At 65.0% G+C, this 22,077-nt stretch overlaps 3 protein-coding genes across 4 annotated transcripts; all 3 read right to left on the bottom strand.

Annotated features, from left to right (window-relative positions):
• Nucleotides 1–173: 173 nt before the first annotated feature.
• Nucleotides 174–3,465, bottom strand: TNFRSF25 (TNF receptor superfamily member 25). The gene is made up of 9 exons (XM_069874746.1): nucleotides 3,440–3,465; nucleotides 2,793–3,253; nucleotides 2,560–2,705; nucleotides 1,888–2,083; nucleotides 1,683–1,814; nucleotides 1,430–1,582; nucleotides 1,274–1,355; nucleotides 1,143–1,201; nucleotides 174–1,058 (listed from the first exon to the last, which is right to left on the bottom strand). The coding sequence occupies exons 1-9, from the start codon at nucleotides 3,463–3,465 to the stop codon at nucleotides 430–432; spliced, it is 1,884 nt and encodes a 627-aa protein (XP_069730847.1). The 3' UTR covers nucleotides 174–429.
• Nucleotides 3,466–3,911: 446 nt separating this feature from the next.
• Nucleotides 3,912–13,983, bottom strand: PLEKHG5 (pleckstrin homology and RhoGEF domain containing G5). Of its 2 annotated transcripts, XM_069874563.1 has the most exons (22): nucleotides 13,546–13,982; nucleotides 11,933–12,009; nucleotides 10,244–10,367; nucleotides 10,018–10,114; nucleotides 9,881–9,941; nucleotides 9,692–9,783; nucleotides 9,466–9,602; nucleotides 9,253–9,389; nucleotides 7,781–7,966; nucleotides 7,474–7,644; nucleotides 7,309–7,404; nucleotides 7,175–7,225; nucleotides 6,916–7,065; nucleotides 6,730–6,840; nucleotides 6,516–6,665; nucleotides 6,303–6,440; nucleotides 5,965–6,084; nucleotides 5,733–5,865; nucleotides 5,547–5,662; nucleotides 5,345–5,475; nucleotides 4,487–5,272; nucleotides 3,912–4,387 (listed from the first exon to the last, which is right to left on the bottom strand). In XM_069874563.1, exons 1-22 carry the CDS (start codon nucleotides 13,676–13,678, stop codon nucleotides 4,378–4,380), a joined length of 3,207 nt encoding a protein of 1,068 aa, XP_069730664.1. In that variant the 5' UTR covers nucleotides 13,679–13,982; the 3' UTR covers nucleotides 3,912–4,377. The 2 variants fall into 2 exon arrangements, with proteins under 2 accessions (XP_069730664.1, XP_069730665.1); XM_069874564.1 differs by lacking the exon at nucleotides 3,912–4,387 and having other exon boundaries at nucleotides 4,483–5,272; nucleotides 13,546–13,983.
• A 1,975-nt stretch (nucleotides 13,984–15,958) lies between these two features.
• Nucleotides 15,959–22,046, bottom strand: NOL9 (nucleolar protein 9). The gene is made up of 12 exons (XM_069874631.1): nucleotides 21,930–22,046; nucleotides 21,636–21,855; nucleotides 21,129–21,256; nucleotides 20,856–20,994; nucleotides 20,147–20,243; nucleotides 19,329–19,426; nucleotides 18,709–18,870; nucleotides 18,244–18,532; nucleotides 17,603–17,714; nucleotides 17,103–17,280; nucleotides 16,593–16,726; nucleotides 15,959–16,283 (listed from the first exon to the last, which is right to left on the bottom strand). Exons 1-12 carry the CDS (start codon nucleotides 22,044–22,046, stop codon nucleotides 16,155–16,157), a joined length of 1,803 nt encoding a protein of 600 aa, XP_069730732.1. The 3' UTR covers nucleotides 15,959–16,154.
• Between the last annotated feature and the right edge of the window lie 31 nt (nucleotides 22,047–22,077).

The following is a 22,077-nucleotide window of genomic DNA, read 5'->3' as shown; positions in this document are numbered from 1 at the left end:
CCACCGGCACCGCGCCCACCGCGGTGCCCCCACCGCCCCATCACTGACATTGTCACCATCACCTGCATTGCTGCCGTCACCCCCGGTGCCGCCGCGGTAAGAAGGGCTGGGGGCAGCGGTTGGAGAACACGCCACTTTATTGGGGTGGGGGCAGGCGCGCCTGGCAGCGGGCGGCCTCGAGAACTATCCCATGGGTTTGTGACGGGCTCAGCGCCCACTCGTCCCGCGAGCGGCTGGGCAGCCAGCGTGCTGGGGCGTGGGCCCCCAGCCCCAGGAGCAGGAGGACATAAATAGGGGGGGCGGATGGCTGGGCGGGCAGGGAGGGGGCATAAAAGTGACATAAAATGTCTACACGGCATAAGTAACAATACTTAGGGCTACGACTCGGCCGGTGAGCTGGGGAGGAGCCGGGACCTCGCTTTGCTGGGGTCAGGGCCCCGCGGGCAGGCTCCGGCGCAGAGCCTCGGCACAGCCGGCTAGATCCATGTGCTCCAGGGCAGCGAAGACGCGGTCGAGCGTGGCGCTGGTCTGCTGGCACCAGCGCTTCAGCATCTCGTACTGCTGGTCACGGATGTGGGTCACCTCCAGCTCCACCAGCTCGATCTCCGCCTCGCGCAGCTCCAGCACCCGCATGAACTCCTTCCAGCGCCGCACCGGCACCGCGTCGATGACAGCGTAGAGCTGGCTGCCCTGCAGCAGGGCACCGTGGGGCTCCGGAGGGGCGGAGGGCTGCACCTCGCCGGGCGGCTGTGCTGCGCCGCTGTGCTGCTCCCACAGCAACGCCCGCTGCTCAGGGCTCCAGCTCGCTGTGCCGGTAACGTGCTTCATCACCTGTGGGGAGAGCGGCCACGGCCAGCACACGCCGTCCTGTTTCTGGGCACTGACCTGGCACCCTGGTGCAACCGCAGCACCAGCTGTGGGGCTGGCTGCCTGCGCCACAGGGACGGGGCTGCTTGCCGGGGCGCCGTGCTGGAGCCGTTTCCTCTTATGGTAGATGGCGAGGGCGCCCAGGAAGAGGGGCCCGGTGAGCGAGAGCAGGAGGTACTCCAGCCCCGAGCCTGCAAGGAGGAGCAGCAGCATCCCTGTCAGCCATTGCCGTGGCATCCCCCACGCCACCACACCCGGCCCTGCCATCCCTGTACCTCCGCTGCTGCTGCCGCACACGCGCTGGCAGTCCTTGCCGCAGGTCTCTGGGGTGCTCCTGCAGGGAGAGGGGAGCCGTGGGTGCCGTGCCACGCCATGGGCCCCGCACACGGGGAGGGTCAGAGCTTACAGGTGGCACGGGCGGCACTCACTGCCCTCAGCGTAGAAGTTGGGCTTGCAGCTGCCACAGAGCGTGTCCTGCACCTCTGTGCCTACAGAGAGAGTGGGTGTCGGGCAGGGCGGCACAGCCAGCGCGGGCACGCGAGGGGCGGCCGGCAGCACTTACAGGGCCGCTGGATGAGCCGCCCGGTGCAGGGCTGGCACTGCCGGCACGAGAAGTGGCTGCAGTGCTCATCAACGCAGTCGCGGAAGCGTCCGGGCTCACAGCCACAGGCGATGTTGCTGGTGGCCGAGCAGTTGCTCAGCACGCTCTGGAAAGCTGCAGGAGGCAGGCGGAGAGCGGCTCGGTGCTGTGTGGCACAGCACAGCGCCATGCAGCATGGCACGGTGCAGCACAGCGCGGCACGGCACCGGCTCACCTTGGCGGTCACACTCATAGCAAGCCTGGCACTTGGGGAGGGTGTTGGGCTGGGCACGGAAGGTACCGGCAGGGCAGGCATCACAGACGCTCTCACTGCCGTTGGTCAAGCAGGCGCGGACCAGGAACTTTCCTGCGGAGACAGCGGGGTGACGAGGAGCACGGCTCCCTGGGGTGACAGGGCACAGCACCCGCGCGGCTCTCACCTGCGGGACACGGGACGCAGCACCGGCGAGCCCCCTCGATCCAGTTCGTGCCGGTGGGGCAGGAGGGTCTGGTGTTGTGCCTCCGCAGGCGGGCGGGCGGCTGCACCCCGACCTGCAGCTCCCGCGGCGCAGCACAGTCCTGGCACCCCGGAGGCCGCGATTCACCCACCGCCGCGCACAGCGTCGCCAGGATGCCCTGAGGGCAGGGACAGGGCAGGGATACAGCAGCCAGGACGCCCCAGGGAAGCGGCCGGAGCCAGAGCTGTGCTGTGCCTCGAGCTGCGTGGGTGTGAGGCCCCGAAGCTGGGAATGCCCCGTGACAGCCCCTGCGCCGCGCTCGCCCCACACACCGCGGGGCCACCCTGCCGCCCCCTATGCTGGGGGAGCCCTCGAATGCAACGCTGCCAGGTTGGGCCCGGGGTGCTGTGCCACCCGCTCCCCACAGCGCCGTGGAGAGGGGACTCGGGCGTGCAGGCTGCCGGGCTGCGGAGGTGCCGGCGGTGCCAGCAATGCCGCCCACAGGCTGGGGCTGCCGGCAGCCGGGTGCAGGAGGGTTAATGGTGCCGGCGTTGACTTTCTTGGGTTTGATCTCCCTCGCAGAGGAGGCGATTTCCTCTTGCAGAGGAAGCCATGCCTGGCTCACGCTCTCCCCGATGCTATCGCGCCCGGTACGTGCACGCTAAAGTAGGTCAGCGGCGCCCCGGCAGCCCTGCGCCCCACGGCCCCCGCGGGGGTGGCGAGGGGGGTGCCCGCGTTGGCACCTCTGTGCCGGGAGGGCCACGGCGCAGGCAGGCAGCCAGGGGATTCCTCGCTGGGGGCTGGATTTCCCAGCCGCGATGGCCTCGATTACAGCAACTGAATCATTTTCTACTAAACCTGCCGCCTGCAGACTGGAAACCACTCACGGGCCGCCTCGCTTGCCGAGCGCTGAGGGTAGAGCGGGGCGGCCGTGGCTGCCAGCGGCACGTCTGAGTCAGCGCCGAGGCGCAGCCGAGCCCTGCGAGCGAGCAGGCAGCTGCCCCTTCCCCCGTACAGGGTGCAGGCACCCCGCAGCCAAGGAGCCGCGGCACAGGTCCCATCGCGCCGCTGCCCGTGCGGTGGCGAGAGCCACAGCTTCTTGTGCCACGCAAGAACCACCCTTGCTCGTAAAGCTGCCCCATCAGGGCCGAGCATCCTGGCACCCGTGTGCCGGGACACTCGCCCACCCAGCAGCCCCGAGCCCTCCCGCAGGGTGTCGGCACCGCAGCGCCCACAGCCCCCGAGGCCACACGGCGGCCGTGCCCACCGACTGGGTGGCCGTGCCCGCTGCAGGCGCCCGGGTGAGCAGGCAGAGGACTGGGTGTTTTCAGCATACTTGGCACCGGTCCTACCCCCACCCAGAACCCCGCAGCCCGGCTCCAGGACACCCCCTCACCGGTGCCAGGGGCCACGGGACCCCGGTGCCGCCGCACTCACCCAAGCCGCCCCCAGGCAGCAGCGCTTCATCCTTGCAGCCGATGCGGCTGGGTCATGCCGGGGCTGCGGGCACCGGGGTGTTGGGGCAGCTCAGCACCCGGGCAGGACGCCCCGGCGCCCCATGGCCGCTGGCAGCGCGTGGCGTGTGGCGAGTGAGCGGCAGCCCTCCCCACGCAGGCTTTTACACCTGACCGCAGCAGGAGGAAATACTTTTTTGGAAATGAGTCCATGGGGTGCGAAACCACATGACGGGAGCTCCAGGCGCGGGAGGGAACTGCACCGCCCCGCCACGGGCTGCCACCCTCCCCTCCGCCTGGCACAGTCCTGCGGCGTCCGGGGGGCACGAGGAGCAGCACCGAGCCCTGCCAGGGGCTCCATCCCCACTCCGCACCCTGGGACACGAGGCCAGGGCCACCCCAGCCCCACGGGGTCCTGCGCCCTGTGCCCAACCCGGTGCTGCCCAGCCACAGGGTGCCCTGCAGCCGCACGAGAGGTGAGGCGGACGCGAGGACGTGCACCAGCTGGGTTTATTGCTCAGTCTGCCCCCCCATCCCTCCCCACAGCACAAACCCTGCCCTGGCCAGACCCTGGGGCCACCGCGCCCCAGCCCAGCACCATCCCCTCCGGCCACCAGCCGCAGCCTCCCCTCCGCGCTGCCCGCTGCACCAGCCACTGGTGCTGCAGCCCTCGCTACACTTCCCCACTCACTGCTACCAACGTTGTCACCCCCTCCTGACCCACTGGAGCCGCCCCACGGCTCCCCACAGGCCCAGAGCCCCCTGCCTGACGCACCGCAGGCCGGCTGAGCCCTGACCACCAGCCCTCGTCCCTGCTGTGAGGGTCCCGCTCCGGGAACACGCAGGCAGCCCCGTGCCACCCTGCCGTCCTTGCCGAGGGGACTGGTCTGCATCCCCCGCCGTGTTCCCGCCGGCACAGCATCCCCGTTTCCAGCCTGCCCGGCCGCAGCGGTACAGTTAGAAGCGGGAGCAGCTCCTCGGCGTGGCCGCGTGTCCATCCTTGCTGCCCCAGCGGCTCTCAGACCTCCCTGCAAGGCACAGGGTGGGGAGACGTGCCCTCAGCGTGGCTGGCGAGCAACAAGGGGGGCCAGAGAATCCTCTGGGAACACGCGAGCAGGAGCACTTACGAGGCAGTCAGCGTGGAGTTGAGCAGCATGGTGGTGCGGATCCGGTAGAGCTGCGCCAGCGTCAGCCTGCGGTGCTGAGCCGCCTGCGGGTCTGACAGCGTCCGGCGGGCAGCGCCCGGGGGGTCACGATTGAGCTTCCCTGGGAGCGACACCGGGCTCTCCCCTGGCTCCTCGGGCTCCGAGAGCTCCGAGGTGGAGCTGCCGCTGCTGCCGGGGGCGGCTGGGGGGCCGGGGGCTCGGCCAGTCCAGGGGGGGCCGGCGTGGAGGTCAGAGAGGCTGCGGCTGTGGCCGAGGGGGGCCAGGGGCCCCGGGGGCAGGAGCTGCGGCAGACTGGCCTCCGACTTGGACTTGAGCACCCTGGCCGGGCAGGACAGCAGCTGCACGGGCATCCGGCGGCGCAGCCGCGGCGAGGGGGGCCGGGGGGCCGCAGGGGGATCCCGCTGCCGCCCCTCCTCGGCCGCCCCCTCGGGCTGCTGGCTGAAGTCCTGCAGGGAGGCGGGCGAGAGCGTGCCGTAGGCGCTGTCGATGGACGACGAGCGGCAGCCGCCGGCCGAGGCCGCCGCACCGTGGGGCAGGGGAACGGGCAGGGCGCCCGCTGGCAGCTCCCGGGTGGGGGTCTCGGCAGAGCTGGGGGTGTCAGCGGAGGTGCCGGTGCCAACGGAGGTGCTGGTGCCAACGGAGGAGCCGTCTGAGGTCGAGCCGAAGGGCCCCGCGTCCCAGTCTGGAGAGGAGAGCTCGTCGCCGCCATCCACCACGGCGAGGGTCTCGGTAGAGCCGTCGGAGGGGCTGTGGGGACAACAGGGTGAGGAGGGGGCTGCACCGGGGCGGGGGCCTGTGGGGACCCCTCCCGCTCCCTACCACCGCTGCGAGTTGGGGCTGGCGCTGCCGCGGTGCAGGACGGTGGGCGAGCTGGCAGCTGAGGTGCCGCTCTCGCCATCCTCCTCCTCCTCCTGCAGGCGCCAGCTCTGCCGCAGCCGCTGCAGCAGGGTCTGAGGAGGAAGAGGCGTCAGAGAGGCACTGGGCGCCCCCAGCACCCCTGTCCGCCCCCCGCGCCCCTCACCTGGGCTTTCCGCACCGCCTCGACCCAGCTGCGGCACAGCGACTGCCCGCTGGCCTGGAAGGTGTAGGCAGCCACCGCGCTGCCCAGCTCATTCAGGTAGATGAGGACGAAGGAGCCTGTGGGCAGGGGCCGTCAGCAGCGCCCGGGGACCCCCCGACAGCCCCCAGCACCCCCAGCGCTGCTCACCCGGGTCCCTGAGCTCCTGGCAGACGACCTTGTCCACCAGCAAGGGCTGCCGGACCACCTTGGTGCGCTCAGCCTTCTTGAGAGGCTTGGTGATGAGGAAGAGGTCGGTGAAGAGGAAGCAGTACACATCCATCTGGGGGCGAGAGCGGGGCCGTGGGTCCGGCTGGCGCGGCGGGCGGGCGCGGGCGGGCAGGGGCCAGGGCCGAGGCTCCCCGTCCCCCGCGGTCCTCACCTTGCTGTCTTTACCTTCCCGCATCCGCAGGCTGCCCTCGAGGAGGAGCTGCCGGGTGTCCTCCGGAGAGGTGCCGGGGATGGGGGCCGTCAGGTCCAGCCGCAGAAACTCCTTCAGCAGCTGCCAGGAGCCCCCGGCATCAGCGCCGGGCTCGGCTCGGCACGGGGTGGGGTGGTGCGACAGGACATAGGGTGGCAAGGCAGAAGCTCGCGTAGCGTGGGGCGGCACGGAGCAGCAAGGCACGGCGGGATGAGACACAGGGTGGTTCAGCGCAGCAGAGGATGCGACAGCACAACGCGGGGTGGCACGACACGGCAGCTCCGCTGTGCCCAGCCTACCTTGTCCACCTCGTCCGTGCTGCCCTCCACCACCTCGTAGGCGTCGATGCGGCTGAGGATGGCGGCCAGGCGCTGCTGCTCCTGCCGCTGGCGCATCCGCGAGTTGACGTGGTTGATGAATCGCTCCACGGAGACGATCTGCGGCCAGGCTGGTGAGTTTGAGGGGCTGGGGGGCACCCCACACCCCACCGCCCCGTGCCCCTGGGCCCTCACCATGGCAGTGATGGCCTCGCGGGCGCGCGGGTCATCCGTCTTCTTCAGCACGGACTTGAGGAGCAGCGGGTACTTGGTGAGGCGCTGGTGGGGCTTCACCAGCATGTCGCTCAGCTTCAGGCGGCTGCACTGCTCGTGTTTCTCTGCCCACTGCAGCACACGAGTGTCAGCTCCGGCATCGGCACCAACACCAGCCCCCAGCCGCTCCCCTTACCGTCACGTAGGCACGGAACAGCTCGCTGTCCCGCAGCAGCGCCCGCATGTACTCCATGCAGCCCTCCTCCTCCATGCAGTACCGCACGTAGGGCTTGAAGAGGGACCCAAACTAGGGGACACAGGGGGGTCATCGCACTGTACAGTGTGGCTCAGCCCCCTGCCGCGGCACAGGGTCCCCACTCACCATCTTGAAGCCACTGAGGAAGTCGACAGGGTCGAGTAACGCCCCAGTCCGACGAGCCTTGGCCAGCACCGGGGCCATGACGCTGCGCCACAGCTCGCGGTGCAGCCGGATGATCTCCCCGACGTTGCTGAAGAGCCGCTCGGCATCCACCTGCGGGGCGAGGGGGCGGCTGTGCGGGGATGGCACCTTCACCCTGCCGCACGGCCAGACCGCGGAGCCGTTCCTGCGGGGTCCCCGTCCTGCCGCCCCCACCGCTCACCTCACAGAGCAGCCCCGACTCCTGAAGGTTCAGCAGGCAGCAGAGGAAGAGCTGTGGGGCAGAGGGGAGCTGATGGGGTGCAGCCGTGTCCCCCGGCCCCACCACGGCGCGGTACGGCTGCCTCCGGCACTCACGTCAGTGATGACTTTGAGCTTGCGGATGTAGCTGGCCTCAGTGTGCAGCAGCTCCCAGATGGCTTCCTGCTGGTGGCACTGCCGGCGTGACAGGGCCTGCGGGGTGGCTGTCAGTGCCGTGCCAGCGTCCCACAGAGCCACCGTGGCCCCCAGCCCCAGCCCTACCTCTGCGCCGTGGATGATCTGCTGCCAGCTCTCCTCCAGCGCCAGCCCGGCCTCGTCCCCATCCTCCTCCCAGGAGTCGCGGTCAAAGCGCAGCTGGGGCGGCAGCTTGGGCAGCCCGAAGGTGCCGTAGGCGTGCAGCCGGCTCGCCAGCTGCTCCAGCTTCTCGGTCTCCTGGCCAAAAGCGGTGGCAGAGCGGCTGGGACATCTCACTGACCTCCCTGTCTGAGAAGCTGGGGGGGCTCGAGCCCCCGGGCACCCATTCCAGCTCCCCAGCATCACCCCCTTCCCACACGCGCATCCTACATACCCGCCCGAAGGAGCCGGCGCTGGTGCCGGAGCCGAAGAGGCCGCTGAAGCGGCTCGCAGCGCGGTTCTTCCAAGTGTCGGTGCCGTTGGTGGGCAGGGCGCCGCCGCCGTGGGGGGCCAGCTCAGCGCCGGCGATGCTGGCATCCCCCAGGAACTCGGTCATGTTCTTCCTGCGCCGGCCGGGAGCCTGCAGCGGGGGCAGCCGGAGCCCTAGGGCTCAGCGCAGCACCGCACGCCCCGCGGGGACAGCGGCGCGGCAGAGAGCGACGGCAGGGCTGGCACCGGGCACCGGTGGCACTGATGGGCACCCAGGGGGCACCAAGGGCAGCGGAGGCCGGCCACGCTCCCCTGCCCGCACTGACCTGCCTACCTGCATCCCGGGGCGCGGGGCAAGCGGCCCCTGGCACCGCGGCTCAGGGCATCCCACGGGGCACAGACCCCGGCCGAGCCGCCCACCCAGCCGCGCGCCCAGCTCGGACAGCGGAGCCGGAGCCGGGGAGGCTGCAGTCGGACTCCTCCGAAACAAAAGGAGGTGGGGCCAGCACCGAAAAACTAATTTCCCCCTTGCCAGATAAGCTCACCAGAGCCAAACAATTCACCGGCCGAGATCAAAGCCCCCCAGCTGGCCGCGAGAGCTGGGTCACGGCCAAGCAGCTCCCGCTGGCCTGGGCACGGCTGCGCCAGCGGCCCCACGCGTGTCCATGGCTGTGCCGGACACGGCCGCTGCCTCCCCTGGCACAAGAGGCAGCAGGGCCAGGGCTGCCCTCAAGCCACGGATGCCCCACTGACCCCGGCACAGCCCCAGCCCTGCCACGTCCTCAGCCGGGAGAGCTGCCGTGGTGCCAGCACCGCTACTCACCGTGCCACCACATCCCCAGGTGCCCCCGCCACCGCCAGCCCCATCGCCCCGGCACGGCTCAGCTGCTGCCTGCCCCAGGGAAGGCAGCCGCGGCCGAGATCCCCGTGGGGAGAGCTCGGCACCCGCTGCCCCCTCCGCCCCACCAGGGCTGTGACGGTCCCGCAGCCAAGCATCGTAGTGGTGGACACGGGTGGCCACCAGCCCTGGCCACGCAGCCAGCTTGCCACGTCCGAGGGACGCCGGCACAGGGCCGGCACCACCAGCGCCACTCCCCACGAGCGCAGCGGCCAACCCGGCCCCACGGCTTATCTGGGGCCAGGGTCCACGGGGCAGGACTGAGCCGTGCACCGCCGCCGGCTGGTACTGTGGTGAGAGGCGAGACCCTGGGCGGCATCGAGCAGCTACCACCTCCGGGTCCCCCGGCCTCCTCTTTGCCTTTGCTCTGGGGTCAGCCCGTACGCGGCACAGCTGCGGGGCCGGTGCCACCATCTGGGCTGCCACACCTGGCACAGGGCGCTGCCTGGGCACCCTCGCAGGGGCACAGCCAGGAGATGAACCGGTTCTTGGCATCTCAGGGGTGTCTTCGCCCCTCCCGGTGGTGCTGTGCCACTCACCAGGTTATCGGTGCCCTCCCGGCGTCCCGGCACCGGCCCCAGGAGTGCGGCGGTGCTGGGAGGGTGCAGGACGGGCAAGCTGGCGGACCTGGTGTCCCACGCTGCCTGCTCCACCTTCAGCTCATCCCCGGGCTTGGCTGAGGGAGCAGCAGGTGGTCAGAGTCCCCCAGGAGCCCCGGGGCGGCCGAGCCTCCCGCTGGGCCCCCGCCACACCTTTCACCCGCAGGTAGTGCCCCCCGAAGCGGAACGCCTCAAACTGGAGCGACAGCGGCGTGTGGGACTGGTCCAGGTAGATGTCCACCTTGTCCAGCTCTATCGCCTTCCGCTCGAAGACCGGCAGCAGCACCTCCCTGCGGGGACACGAGACCCCATCCAGCTCCGTATCTGTCCCCACATCCGTCCCCGCGCCTGATCCCACATCCACCCCCGGCAGACTCACCCCAGGGATTTCTTCTTCACAGCCGGCACGATCTCCATCTCGATGTCACCGCTGAGGTCGAACTTGAGGGTGAAACACTCCTTGCTGGGGTCCTGCGGGGAGGCAGCAGCCGCTTGCCCATGGTCCCTGGTGCCTGGCGGGGCCTCGTGGCCGCCCACAGAGCCCAGGGCACGAGGGACAGCGCCGTACGTCCGTGTGCCTGCGCCGAGCCTTCTTCTTGGGCAGCTTCAGCGCCGAGCTCCTCCGCTCCCTGTGGGCACGGAGCGCGTGAGGCGACGGGGACGCCGCGGCTCGGGGCAGGCAGGGGACACGGGCCGGGGGCTCACCCTCTGCTGTCCAGAGCTCCCTCCTCCTCCTCGTCGGACGCAGGGCTGGTGCGCGGCGGGCACGAGCGCGTTGACATGTTGCGGGCCAGGACGGATCCTGCAAAGAGGCATCGAGCTGGACGGTGCCAGGACCCTCTGCCCCGCACCAACCCCACCTGCAACCCTCTCCCCTCCCATCGCTGCCCCGGGCTGGCGCCGCGGAGCCACCGCGTCCCACCCAGCTCACCTTGCGCGGGCAGGTCGAAGCGAATGTGGCTGTCGAAGTGCATGGCGCCATGGAGGCGGCCGTCGCGGGGCTCACACCGGCTGAGGGGGCAGTTTGGCTGCCGGCACTCCGTGGGGATGCATACCTGTGGGCACACGGATCAGCCGGGGGGGGACGGGCAGCACCTCGAGCAGCCTGGACCCCCCTCCCCATCCCTGGGCACGGCCAGCACACACACCACTCGTGGACAGAGCCGTGGCCAGAGCCGTGGCCAGGGCGCATGCGGGGATGGCCGCGTGAAGAGGACGCAGCCACGAGGCCGGGGGTTCCGCACCACCGATCCCCCTCCCTGCTGAGCAGAGACCCTGGGAAGGAGGCACGTGTGTGGGTACGGGGAGGGGAGCCGGGGGACAGCACCCGTGCCACCCGCACCTCGCCGGGGGCCGTGGAGGCCGTGCCGCAGCCCCTGGGCGCTGGCAGAGCAGCGTCCGCGCACGGGACGGAGGAAGCCAGCGTCTGCAGCGAAACAATGCTCGAAGCCGGCACGCTTCCTCCGATTGTGCGCCGGCCCCAGCCCCACCGGGTATTCTCAGCGGGTTATTTTTAACCCCACAGCGCAGCCGGTGACCCCCACATCGCCGAGGGCTCCCGCTGGCCCCGCTCCTGGCGACCGCGGGTCCGTCAGCGCATCCCCGTGTGGGACCCGTTGCTGCAAGCAGGCGGCGGGCGCGAGAGGCTGGCGGGGGGAGTGAGCCCCGCTCGGGCTTGTCTGTGCCGCTGTGGGGAGGAAGCGCCCATGCAGCCCCGGCCGCCCCCGTTTTCCTGCCCTCCTTCCTCCCGGCGCTGCTGAGGTCAGAACTGACGCGTTCCAACACCCGCGCTCCCCGGGGGCCACCAGCCCTGCCTCGTGTCCCGGCCACAGCCCTCCTCGCCTCCCACCACGTGCCCAGCACAGCGCGGCCGCGGCACCCGCTCGGGCTGCGGGCACAGCCGGCACTCGCTCAGCGCCCGTTGGCATCCCTGCAGCCGGTGCCGCCCGCTCGGCCCCACGTTGTCCCCGCAGGAGGAGCTGGGCAGGATGCTCAGGCCCCTTTGCCCCCCCTGAGATCGGCTCCTGGCCCCATCGTGCCCCCGGCAGCTGCCCCAGCGCCGCTCGTGCCTCGGCAGGTCAAACCCCCCCGCCCCACGCTACCTGCCAGCAGCACCGGGGGCCTCTGGCGACAGCTTGGGGTGGCCCCAGGGGTCCCACAGGGCAGCCACAGCCCAGCGCCACGAGTGCCGCTGCCGGCCCCACCGCCCCAGCCGCACAAACACAGCGCGGTGGCGCAGCTCCCAGCAAGGCTGAGCTGCCGTTCTGCCTGCTGCGCCAGAGGCACCGCTGCGTCCGGCACGGGAACCCCGGGACGCAGGGCCAGCCTGGTGCCGCAGCCGTCCGGAGAAGGGACCCTAAATCCACTCCAGCATCACGTTAGCGAGCCAGGGGACAGACGGGCGGGAGCGGATTAGCCGGAATCACAGCAGCTCAGGCAAACAGGCAACCGCCGCACCATGAGATGCCAGCAGGACGACGGCACCGCCAGGGAACGCGTGGCCAGCACGGGCCAGGGGCTGCCGGCCGCACCAGGGCAGCTTCAGGGAGGGGCGAGTCAGGCAGAGCCGCCGGCTGCCCTGCTCTCCCAGCAGGTGCTCCCACCGCCCCACAGCACCCACCTCGTCCGCGCTGCACTCGCTGGCGCAGTCGGGGTGCTGGCAGCGCAGCTCCGTCTCCTCCGGCGGGCACGGCTCACCTGCGGGAGAGAGGGGTCAGCGCCAGGGGCAGCCGCGTGGCTGCGGCGAGGCTCCCGCACCCCGACGCTGGGTTTCAGAGCTCCGCAAAGCGCTGGGGCTCAGCCCATCCCGCGGGATGCATCCCCGTGCCCAGGAGCCAGCGCGGCATCCCTGCTGGGGAAAGGTGCCGACACCCCACCGCGTCGGGATCCGGATCGAGACACAGACCAGGTCCCGCGGGGCCGGCACGGACCAGGGCAGCAGCAGGAACACTAAATCTGCTACTACTTGCCAGCCCCCAAAGGGGCTTAGGAGCCCGTTAAGCTTTGACAGTTAAATCGGCCTTGGGGACAAATCCTATTTTGAAGGCTTTTGTTATGTGTCTCTTCTAATCATTTAAAAATAACAGACTCGGGAGGGCTGACGGCAAAGGAGCAGCGCGAACGCCGTCCCGCGGGGCAGGGATGCTCTGATGGAGGCTGCCCAAGCGTGGGGCAGGGATGCCGCACTGGGAACCGCTGCGGCTCGGAGCCGGGGATGCGGAGAGGCCAGGCGGCACGGTGACACCGGACAGCACGGGGACACCAGCCCCAGCAGTAGCACAGCCAGCCCAGGGGCTTCCCCGCCGCGCCGCTCCCCTCCTGCCAACACAAACAGCGTCTGCGCTGGCCCAAGCAGGACGGTGGCCAAGGCCAGGGTTAGACTCAGTCTGCGGGGAAAAAAGCCTCTGGGGCCGCCTTTGAGCTGCTGCCTCTGCCCAAAGAGGGCTCCACACAGAGCAGTGCTGGCTGCCGCAGCTCCCGGTGACCCCAGGTTCCAGGGGTGGCTGCGGCACAGCGGGCGCTGCCGGGCGATGGCACAGGAGCAGCCAGGCTGGCTCGGCTCGCCGCCCCCGGGAGAGCTCCAGGAGCTGGGGCTCCACGCGGCCCCCGCAGCCGGAGGACAATGAGGGCTCTGTCTGTCCCCTCGGCTGGGCTGCGCGGCCCCCACCCCCTGCCGCTACCGCTTCACTTGACCTATTGGGAATAATAACGGAAACAAATAAGGAATTCTTGCACGCACCCAAGGGAAAGTTTTCCCAACTCACCCAGAACTTGAGGCCAGCCAGCACGGCCGGTGGTACCAGGAACCAGCCACACACCAGAGCCCCGCGGCTCTCCCCAGTGCTGACCCCGGCAGCGGGACACGCGTGCCAGGCCGTCAGGTGTGCCAGAGGGAGCTCCTGGCACAGGGTGCACAGGCGGAATCCCCGTGGCTGAGGCAGGAGGGGTCCAGGTCCCCACCCCGTCACCTCCTCCCGCTTGTGTCATCGCTCCAAACGATGCCGAATAGGTTTGAAATCAGACGGCGCCTGCACCGGCGCGCACCGCAGCTGCTCGCTGTCCCCAGCATCCGATGGAGCGGGGAGGAAGCGGGATGGCAGCACACAGTGGTTTGCTCGGTGCTCCCAGCTGCACCTGCAGCAGCCCCACCGCGTCCCCGCTGCTGCGTCCCCGCTGCGCCCGGAGCTTCTGATCCGACACGGGTGCCCAAACGCCACCCCTGGGGTCACCTACCCGCGAGCTCCTCGCCGCCGTCCAGGCTGGAGCTCCAGGAGAAGCGCTCCACCGCCACGCACTGCAGCGCGGCCAGCCCGGCGGGCACAGCCTCCAGCTCGTAGGCTCCTCGCTTCCTCCAGTACAGAAACATCGCGGGGTCGCGGCGGGGCCCCCCGAGCCGTGCCCGCCCGCCGGTGGGACTGGCCAGGGGAGCCCAGCTCCGGCTTTAAGAGCGGGTCCCGGTCTCTGGACAAGCGGCGCATTCACGCTGGCAGCCGGGAGCCGCGGGGCGGCCGAGGGTGCTGCTGGAGGCTGCCCAGCGCCCGCGCGGGGGGCACACAAAGGGCCTTTCTTCAGCCTCCTACAGACATTGCACAAATTTCACTTTCCGCCGTCTATGAGAGACATTCGGCCACGCAGACAAGACATGCTTGTGATTAAAATAATCGGCATGAAGAGGGGGGCTGTTCTGCTGTCGGATGGCTCTTGGGGGGGCAGGAATGTGCTGCCCCGCACCCCGGCAGCTCCCCCACACCCGCAGCCCACATGGAGGAAGCCAGGGGGCTCGAGGGGGGCTTCCCCCTGCTACAGCCGAGCAAACGGGAAAGCGGCAGGCAGGGCTTACAACCCACAAAGGCAGCACCTTTGTCCTGTCCCACGCAGAACCCTCCCTAAAACAGAGGGAAAACAAAACACCATGCAGGACAATCATCCCAGCTCCCAAACTCATCAGCATCCTCTCCCCCTGGTCATGCTGCTTCTGGGGGCCCTTCTGCCAGAAGAGGTGGCCAGGAATTGAGACTAAATCATTGCTGCAAAGTTAATAGATGCCAACTTACTACAACATCCATCCTGCTTTACTCAGTGCATCGGTGGTGCCTTAGGTGCCACGTAACTGCTTCGCCATCAATCGCAGTGCTCAGTGTTCCCACCCAAGCCAATGGGACGTGATGCCAAGGTCTGTGCTCCGCAGCTGCCGGCCAGACCCACGGTGAGCGCCGGGAGCCAGCCCGGTACCCCAGCAAGAGGCCACCCCACCCGCCTCCAGGCCCCGGCAGGTCCGAAACCAGACAAGAGGCTGTGCACGGGCTCACAGGGTGACTCACGTGTCCCCCAGCTCGTTCCAGACAGCATGGGGTCCAATGCCCTCGGCTGGGGCGCTGGCATAGCGCAGACAGGGATACTCAGCCCCACTGGGTGTTTCACCCACATCACTTTCCCATCTCACCTTTCCCAGTGCCTTTTGCTCCTGCTCCCCCATGACTTGAACCCCTGCCTCGCCCCGGATTTCCCCCCTGGCTGCACATTGGCCCCTGTATTTATTTTAGCCACTGTTCAGGCCAGGTTGTCAGCCAAGTCCTTCCTTCACCGCCAGACCCAGCCAGATGGGCATAATTAGGCCTGGATTACGTTGAAGCTTTAACTCCTTCGAAGGCAGCGCTGCTGACAGCCCCTTGTGGCTCCTCCGCAGTCCCCTCCCTGCCAGCCGTCCCATTTCATTTGTTCCTTCACCAGCACACGCTTCTGGGAATCTCACAGAGCACACAGAAGCACTTTCGGCAGTTCGCTCACACCCACCAGAGCCGCCAGCCAAACAGGCTCGGCCCCGCGCGGCACCAGATCCCTCCTCCTGCTGCTGCGGGAGAGCCCCGGCCTCAGCGGATCCAGACGGGCACCCATCCTGGGGCTGCGTTAGCAGAACTGCAGTCAGCAGCCGGGTTACATTTGCAGTCAAGGGTTCATCAAACGCCTGATGTGCTGGTACCACCCATCCAGAAGTGCATTTCCCAAGAAGGTCCTCAGTTCAGCCCAAGATGCTCACTCACCTCTGCGTGACACTCACCATCCTCTCATCCTCAGTTGGGAGTGAATCCCTGCCCCAGAGAGCTGGGAAAAGAAAGAATTAAAACAATGAAGTTGCTCAAGTCTTTCCAGCAGGGCAGAGTTGGGCAGGAGAGCCCAGCACCACTTCTACCCATAGCACAATCTATCCAGGGCCAGGCGATGCATCCAAGCCAGACCTGGAGCTTGTCCAGGACTGAGCAGCAACCCCCACCACAGAGCTGCTCAGGCCACTGTGCAGCAGAGGGACACGTGGCGAGCGGCCAACCTCCCTCCAGTGGCTCCAGCTGCTGCCAGCCAGGCACACAGAGCATTCCTTAGCTTGCTCGTTCCTCCCAGTCTCCAAAAGGAGCAGAGGACTCATGCAGCAGCAGGGACCGAGCCCCTGGCATGAGCTCCTCCCCAAAGCAGGAGCAGCCCAGGTCACGGCCGTTGTGAGCCAGGCTCACGCCAGGCTCTCCCAACCCCAGCACTTCCCGAAGGCTGCTAACGGAGAACTGCTTCCCGCCCAAGGGAGCAGCCGCCTGCAGCACGTGCCGGCTGTGTCCGAGTCGACGCACGCTAACGTAAAGTTCAAATCAAACCACACTTTTAACAGACAGAGTTTTATTATAAAACACCAAAATACACACCGCAACTATAAAACATCACCTGAACTGGACACACTGCAGTATCCACTCTGGACACCCAGCCAGGGCCTCTCTGAGCTCTACAGCGCTCGGGGATCCATGACGTCCCCTGGCTCCTTCCAGTCTCCACACAACCAACCCTGAGTCTCCACGGCTTCAGGTGTAATCGCACTCAAACATGTATTCCCTCCGCTTGAAATGCTTCTTCTTCCTCAGCTTCCCAGAGCCCAGAATGCTGTAGTTATAATCAGATGTGACATACGGGATCTCTCCCTCAACTCCTTGCTGGAAAGAGGGAAAATAAAACCAGAAACCACCTTTAAGAACGAAGCAAGAAGGGCTTTCCTCTACAGACACAGCTGACTGCTGGAAAGGAGAGAGCCTTCAGCAAACAAACCCTGCTCTGGTATCCAAAACACGAGAAGAACGTCCTCCTCTCCCTGTCGCTATGCCTTAAGGACACTTTCCTACAGAGATACTGATCTGCTAGCGTCCAGACATCTCTGGGCATGCACAAGCCAGAAACAAGAACGAGAAAGCCCGCAAGCAGCCTCAGCACAGCCAGCTTCCACCCTCTTCCTGTGCAGCACCTACCTGGCCCATGAGGACACAGTTTGGGATGGAAATATTGCCCAGGAGCAGACAGTTCACTTGTCTCAGGTTCTCCGGAGGCACTGGTGTCAGGATGTGGTAAAGTTTCTTCTCCATATCGACCCCTCGGACAATTCCTGAAAAAACAGACAGGCAAAGTTCAGTACCAAACTCTGTGTCAGAACCACATCAAATCCAGTCTTAGAAGGAAACCAGCAGACAATGGAAGGAACTTCACATAAGCCACATGGAATCTGCTTTTGAGAACGTGAACCCAGACAGCAAGCAAATAGTCATATTATTGAAGAGGTGAGCTAGGACAGGCGCCGCAAAATGTGTTCCCCACAGCTGGGACCACCAGTTAACGCAAACCAAAGGACTCGCAGCTCAGCTTTTCACAGAAGGGAACATGTGATGACCCTTCAATCTCACCCCACTTCCTCAGTGTTTTTTGACAGAGCAGGCAATTCCGTTACTGCAAGGAGGCAGCTGGAGGTTCCCGGGCTCGCTCACCGAAGCCAAGGCAGTCACAGACTGGTGTCTGCGTCAGCAGGACTGGCCCCTCTGACTGGCAGCGGATCTCATCTGGTATCCTGCAGAGCCCAACCCAGCTGGCGTTCATGGCATACATGATGTTGGTAGGAGCGACGTCCGTGTGAATTACCCTGACTGCTACAGCATTGAACGGCACCTGAGGGCACGGAAGGAAGAGAAAAGCCTACCATTAGCTCTGCAGTCCAAAGGCAAAGATTAGATAAAGCCACGGACACAAAACCACAGCCTCAGGCATTCCCTGTGGCAAACACACTGGGTTGAATGCAAACGGGCACACACAGAACACGCACGTGTCATCTTGACAACCCAACGCACCTCACTCCTCCATACACTGAGCAAAGGCGCTATTTCTCTGTGGAGCACAGGACCATTTTCTCCGGAAAAACAGGCTGTGGAGGCAGAACCATCGGCCGGGCCCTCCACAACATCTCCCAAGCCTTTCAAAACCGCTCCCTTACCTGATACGGCACCAGGCTGTGCAGCGGCAGCACCGCCCCGATGTCTGGGTACTGCAGCTGACCCAGGTAGCCCAGTATGGACATGTCCCGCAAGATCCCACCGTGCACTCGTCTGCAGAGACAACCGTAGCAAGTCAAGGCAAGGCAGGGCACGTGCACACAGCAATCCAAACCAGACACCCCAAGCAGCGTTAGCTGCTACCTCTCCCAAGCTGTTTTTAAAGTTTCTACCACTGAAGAAAGTTGAGAGCGATGTTTTTATTGCCTCTAAGGGATCACAGGATTTAGGATATTGTTTCAAGGCATTAATTGACAAGGGTGGTGTTTGGTTTGTTCTATTTTTTTCAAGTCTGTTATTAGATAATGCATTAGGAGCCCCCCAACTGGAAAGAGAGCAGCACTACTCTATTATGCTGGGCAGCAGCCGTGGCCAGGGTCAAAGTGAGTGACCAGCAGAGGGAGAGACAACCCCTCCCTTCCCTCCTCCCTCCGCCGAGCACCCAGAGCGCCCAAACCACAGCCTAACACAACCCACCAGCTCCAACCGATTTAATGGAGCAGAGCAAGAGCCTACACCATCAGGACTAGGCAGGATTTTGTTAAGCCCACTAACAACATGTAGCACTGAGCTTCCTACTTACGCTTCACCTGCAACCCCTGCTCGAGGGAATTCCGGATGGACATACAGCAACTTATACTCGGGAGCCGATGCATCTCCCTCCCCTTCTGACTGTTTCCAGCTCTCCACTGCACTCATATACATCTGCTTGCACTTGGATTGCTGTTTGCCCTTGGTGTACAGGCCGGGAGTGAGGTGCACGTACTCCGGGGTGAGCGGAGCCATGGCCTTCCAATCGTACACATCCATCTGAACAATGTGACTGGGCGACAACAGCCGAATGATATCAATCAGAAGCAGCAGACCCTCACCTTCAGGGAGAAGGGAAAACATGACTGCGGCCGCTATCCAAACAGGCTGGAATGCGGTTACGGAGACCAGAACTAGCTCAGAGTGGGTAAGCTGTATTTCTGGTTACAGAGACTCTAGAAAGCGCGGTGTTCTTTCCCTCCTCGCACACCACCTCCCGAGAACAGACTTACCCTACCTTTCACCCAGCCCATAGTGTTGATGACCAATGGCACCTCCTTCTTGTAGGAGCTGAACACGTACTTTACGACGTCGAGGTACCTCTCTGTGTCCTGTTCACAGCTAGTCTGCCCGTAATACACCATCTTACGTGGCGTCTGCTGGTGAGTGAAAGGGGGTCCTGAAAAAGCCATCAGCAAACTTCTAGTGGCTTCTCTAAGTTGAATAAAACAGCCCCCATCCCTGCAGCACCTACATCCCTTCAGAAATAACCTCCCCTCTTCCCACATGCTGACAGCCTGCATCTATAGAGGAACTTTTCTGTCACTGGCAAGGCTTCACACTAGACATTCTGTTTGTTCAGGGCTTGGGTTTTTTTTCTTGTTTGTTTTAAATCACTGCTTTTTACACACTTGTGAATTTCAAAGCAAGCCTTCAATGACAGACTATCCAGAAAGCAAACCAGTCTGGCCACATCCTTCTAAAACAGCGACCCAAATCCACATGACCGCAATCACCAGCTATTTTCTCAGCTCTAGTTTTTTTACACTCGTAACAGCAACCCCCCCACCTACATGGATCCACAAAGTATTTCTCAAGCTAGTTTCTGGCAACTGTAGAGCATGGAAAAACACGTACCCAGAATTGGCTCTGTCACATTACTTAAGGACACGCATCCAGGAGGCGTAAACTCGGTTTGACCTATGTCACATTCCATATATTCAACAGATGGAAGGCTGCGGTGAAAGAAGCCCCCATATTAGTATCCAATGAAAAAAGAAACAAGACACGACCTGGAACACACCAGAAGCACAATCCCAGGTTGCAAGAATTGCATTCTTGAATTCAGTCAAACCACCACTTGTCTCCCTCCTTCCCTCACCCGAGAGGGGATTGGGGATTAAGAGAGTACGTAAAAGGCTCAGCCACAGTTCAGTGTGTATTACAACAGCTCCATCCCCATCCCGCTCCAAGGGCGGCAGCCAGAATGATGACCAGAGGCGGCACTAGTGAGTGTATCCCCCGTTAACTGGGCACCCTGAGACCAGCCATTACGGATTTATGAACATTATCACTTTCATGCTAAGCCCACAGCAGTCACAATAAGCTTCCACACCTTGCTCTGCCAAGAATCCTCAAAGACATGAGCAAACTATAACTTACCATGTGTTTTCAAGCATTCTAACTCCCAGTTCTTTACTGAATCCCGACTGCTTGGTGTCCAATTAGTTCAGGTACTCCAAGACAACAATTTCAACAGAAACACTCAATAGTCACCTTTTTTGAAAGGAACTCAACTCAAGAACGTCTAGTTTTCTGAGTTCTTGTTTGTCTGGTATTTAAGAGATATTCATCTTCCAGACCTAACAGCTTTCCCAAGAATCTTGGCAAGCAGTTTTTTCCCCTTATAAATCCCATGCAGCACTCAAAAACTTGTAGAACACACACAGACTCACCGGTTCAGTAACAGATTAATCAGGTATCTGTTAAACGTTGATTTCCCAGTGTTTTTTGGGCCACACACCAGAACCACAGGGACACCTTCATCTTCCGCTGGAAAAGCAAACACACTCTGAAACAGACCGATGCCATCAGTCTGCTGATGTTCACATATATTTGTCAGGTTAAAAAAAAAAAAAGCCTAAAGCCCCTTTGAGCTGTGGGGTTCAACCAGGATATGTTTTAATGAAATGGAAAATAATCCATTAAGGAGAATCACATTAAGTGAAACAGAGTAAAGGGAAAAGGCCCCTGGAGCGAGAGGCCAGCCGTAGCACTGCAGCCCAGCACACACAAACTCCCAAGGTTAACAGTATTTCTGGGTCTCTTCCAACCTGGTTATTCTATGATGCTATTCTATGATTCCATTTTGGGTGCTGCTGGGTAGGTAAGGGGGTGCTTTTCCTGTCTGCTACAAAATGAGGCAAACCAGGCGTTCTGACGTCAGACTGGAAGTGCCTTTAGAGCTGTGATCTCGGAAAGGTACAAACCCACTCAAGGAGATGCACAAGCTCAAGACACCCACCAAGCAGGGGATAAACAGGACCTTTGAGCAACAGCTGTCCCAGGGCACGCTGTCCCCAGCTTTAACGCACAAAGAGCCTCACAACTCTCCTTCCCTCAGGCTCCTAAAGCCACCAGCCTCCCTGTGCACACGCCACTCACCACAGCACGCCTGGATCAGCTCCTCCAGCGCCAGGACCATGCTCTCTGACACCAGCAGCCCGCGCTCGGGGCTGCACTTCACGATGCCCACAGACGCCAGGACTGCGTCTTCCGGCGTGAAGCTGGACTCCTCCTTTTTCTAGGGCAGAGCACAAAGTCATTTCAGAAGCGTGCAGGACACCCGCAGCCACACTGCCGGGTGCCCAGAGGTGTGTGAGCGCGACGGGCGCCTCTCGCTCGAGGCACAGCGTTCAGGCAGGATCGGGGCCGCACCTGGGGCTCGAAGAGCTGGGAGAGCGGGGGGTGGCTGAGCAGGAACCGCGTCACCGGCGTGTCCAGGTGCTCCAGCAGCACCAGCGTGCACTCGGGCGAGAACCGCGCCATCACCTTCACCCGCGCCTCTGAGGGGCACGGACACATGGACACGTGCGGACACACAGAGGCCACGGACAGAGGTGCAGACACAGAGAGACACACGGACGCAGAGATGAATGGACACACGGACAGGTGCGGACATACAGAGACAGGCAGACACACACACACAGGGACAGAGACACACTGAGAGAGCACCCCCCCCCCCGCCCCGCCCCGCGCGAAATGGCGGCCCCGCACTGCCCGCGCACAAAATGGCGCCCCCCCCCCCCCACCCCAGCTCCCCGCACCCCCTTCCCCCCACATTCCCCGCATCCACGGTGGCGCCCGCACGGCTCCCCCGTTCCCGCACTCCTCGCTCCTCCCGGCCCCCCCCCCCGCGCTCCCGTTGCGCCCCCCGGCACTCACGGCGCCGCACGCGGTGCTCCCGCATGGCGCGGCGGGCGGCGGCGCGCAGCTGGTGCGGGTCGGGGCGGGCGGCGGGCGGCAGCGCCTCGATGCTGAGCGCGCAGTGCGAGGCGGGCGCGAAGAGGCGCAGCGGCGGCTGGTGCGGGGCCAGCGCGAAGCCGAGCACGCGGGCGGCGCCCAGCAGGCAGCGCGCCGCGCACTTGCCGGAGAAGCTCAGCGCCTGCGGGGACAGCGCGGTCAGCGGGGCCGGGGGGGGACCGGGGGGGAGGAGGAGCCCCCGGGGGCGGCCCCCACCTGCCGCGGCGCCAGCAGCAGCACCGCGCTGCCCTCCGCCGCCTCCGCCGCGCACAGCCCCGCGCGGGGCGACGCGTCCCGACGGGCCGAGCGCCGGGGCCGCCGCGCGGCCGGCATGGCGCCGCTCCCACCCCGCGCCGGGCGTGCG

Source organism: Phaenicophaeus curvirostris, chromosome 22 (assembly GCF_032191515.1).
Source record: "Phaenicophaeus curvirostris isolate KB17595 chromosome 22, BPBGC_Pcur_1.0, whole genome shotgun sequence".
Taxonomy (NCBI): Eukaryota; Metazoa; Chordata; class Aves; order Cuculiformes; family Cuculidae; genus Phaenicophaeus; species Phaenicophaeus curvirostris.
This window is presented reverse-complemented; position numbering and strand designations above follow the sequence as displayed.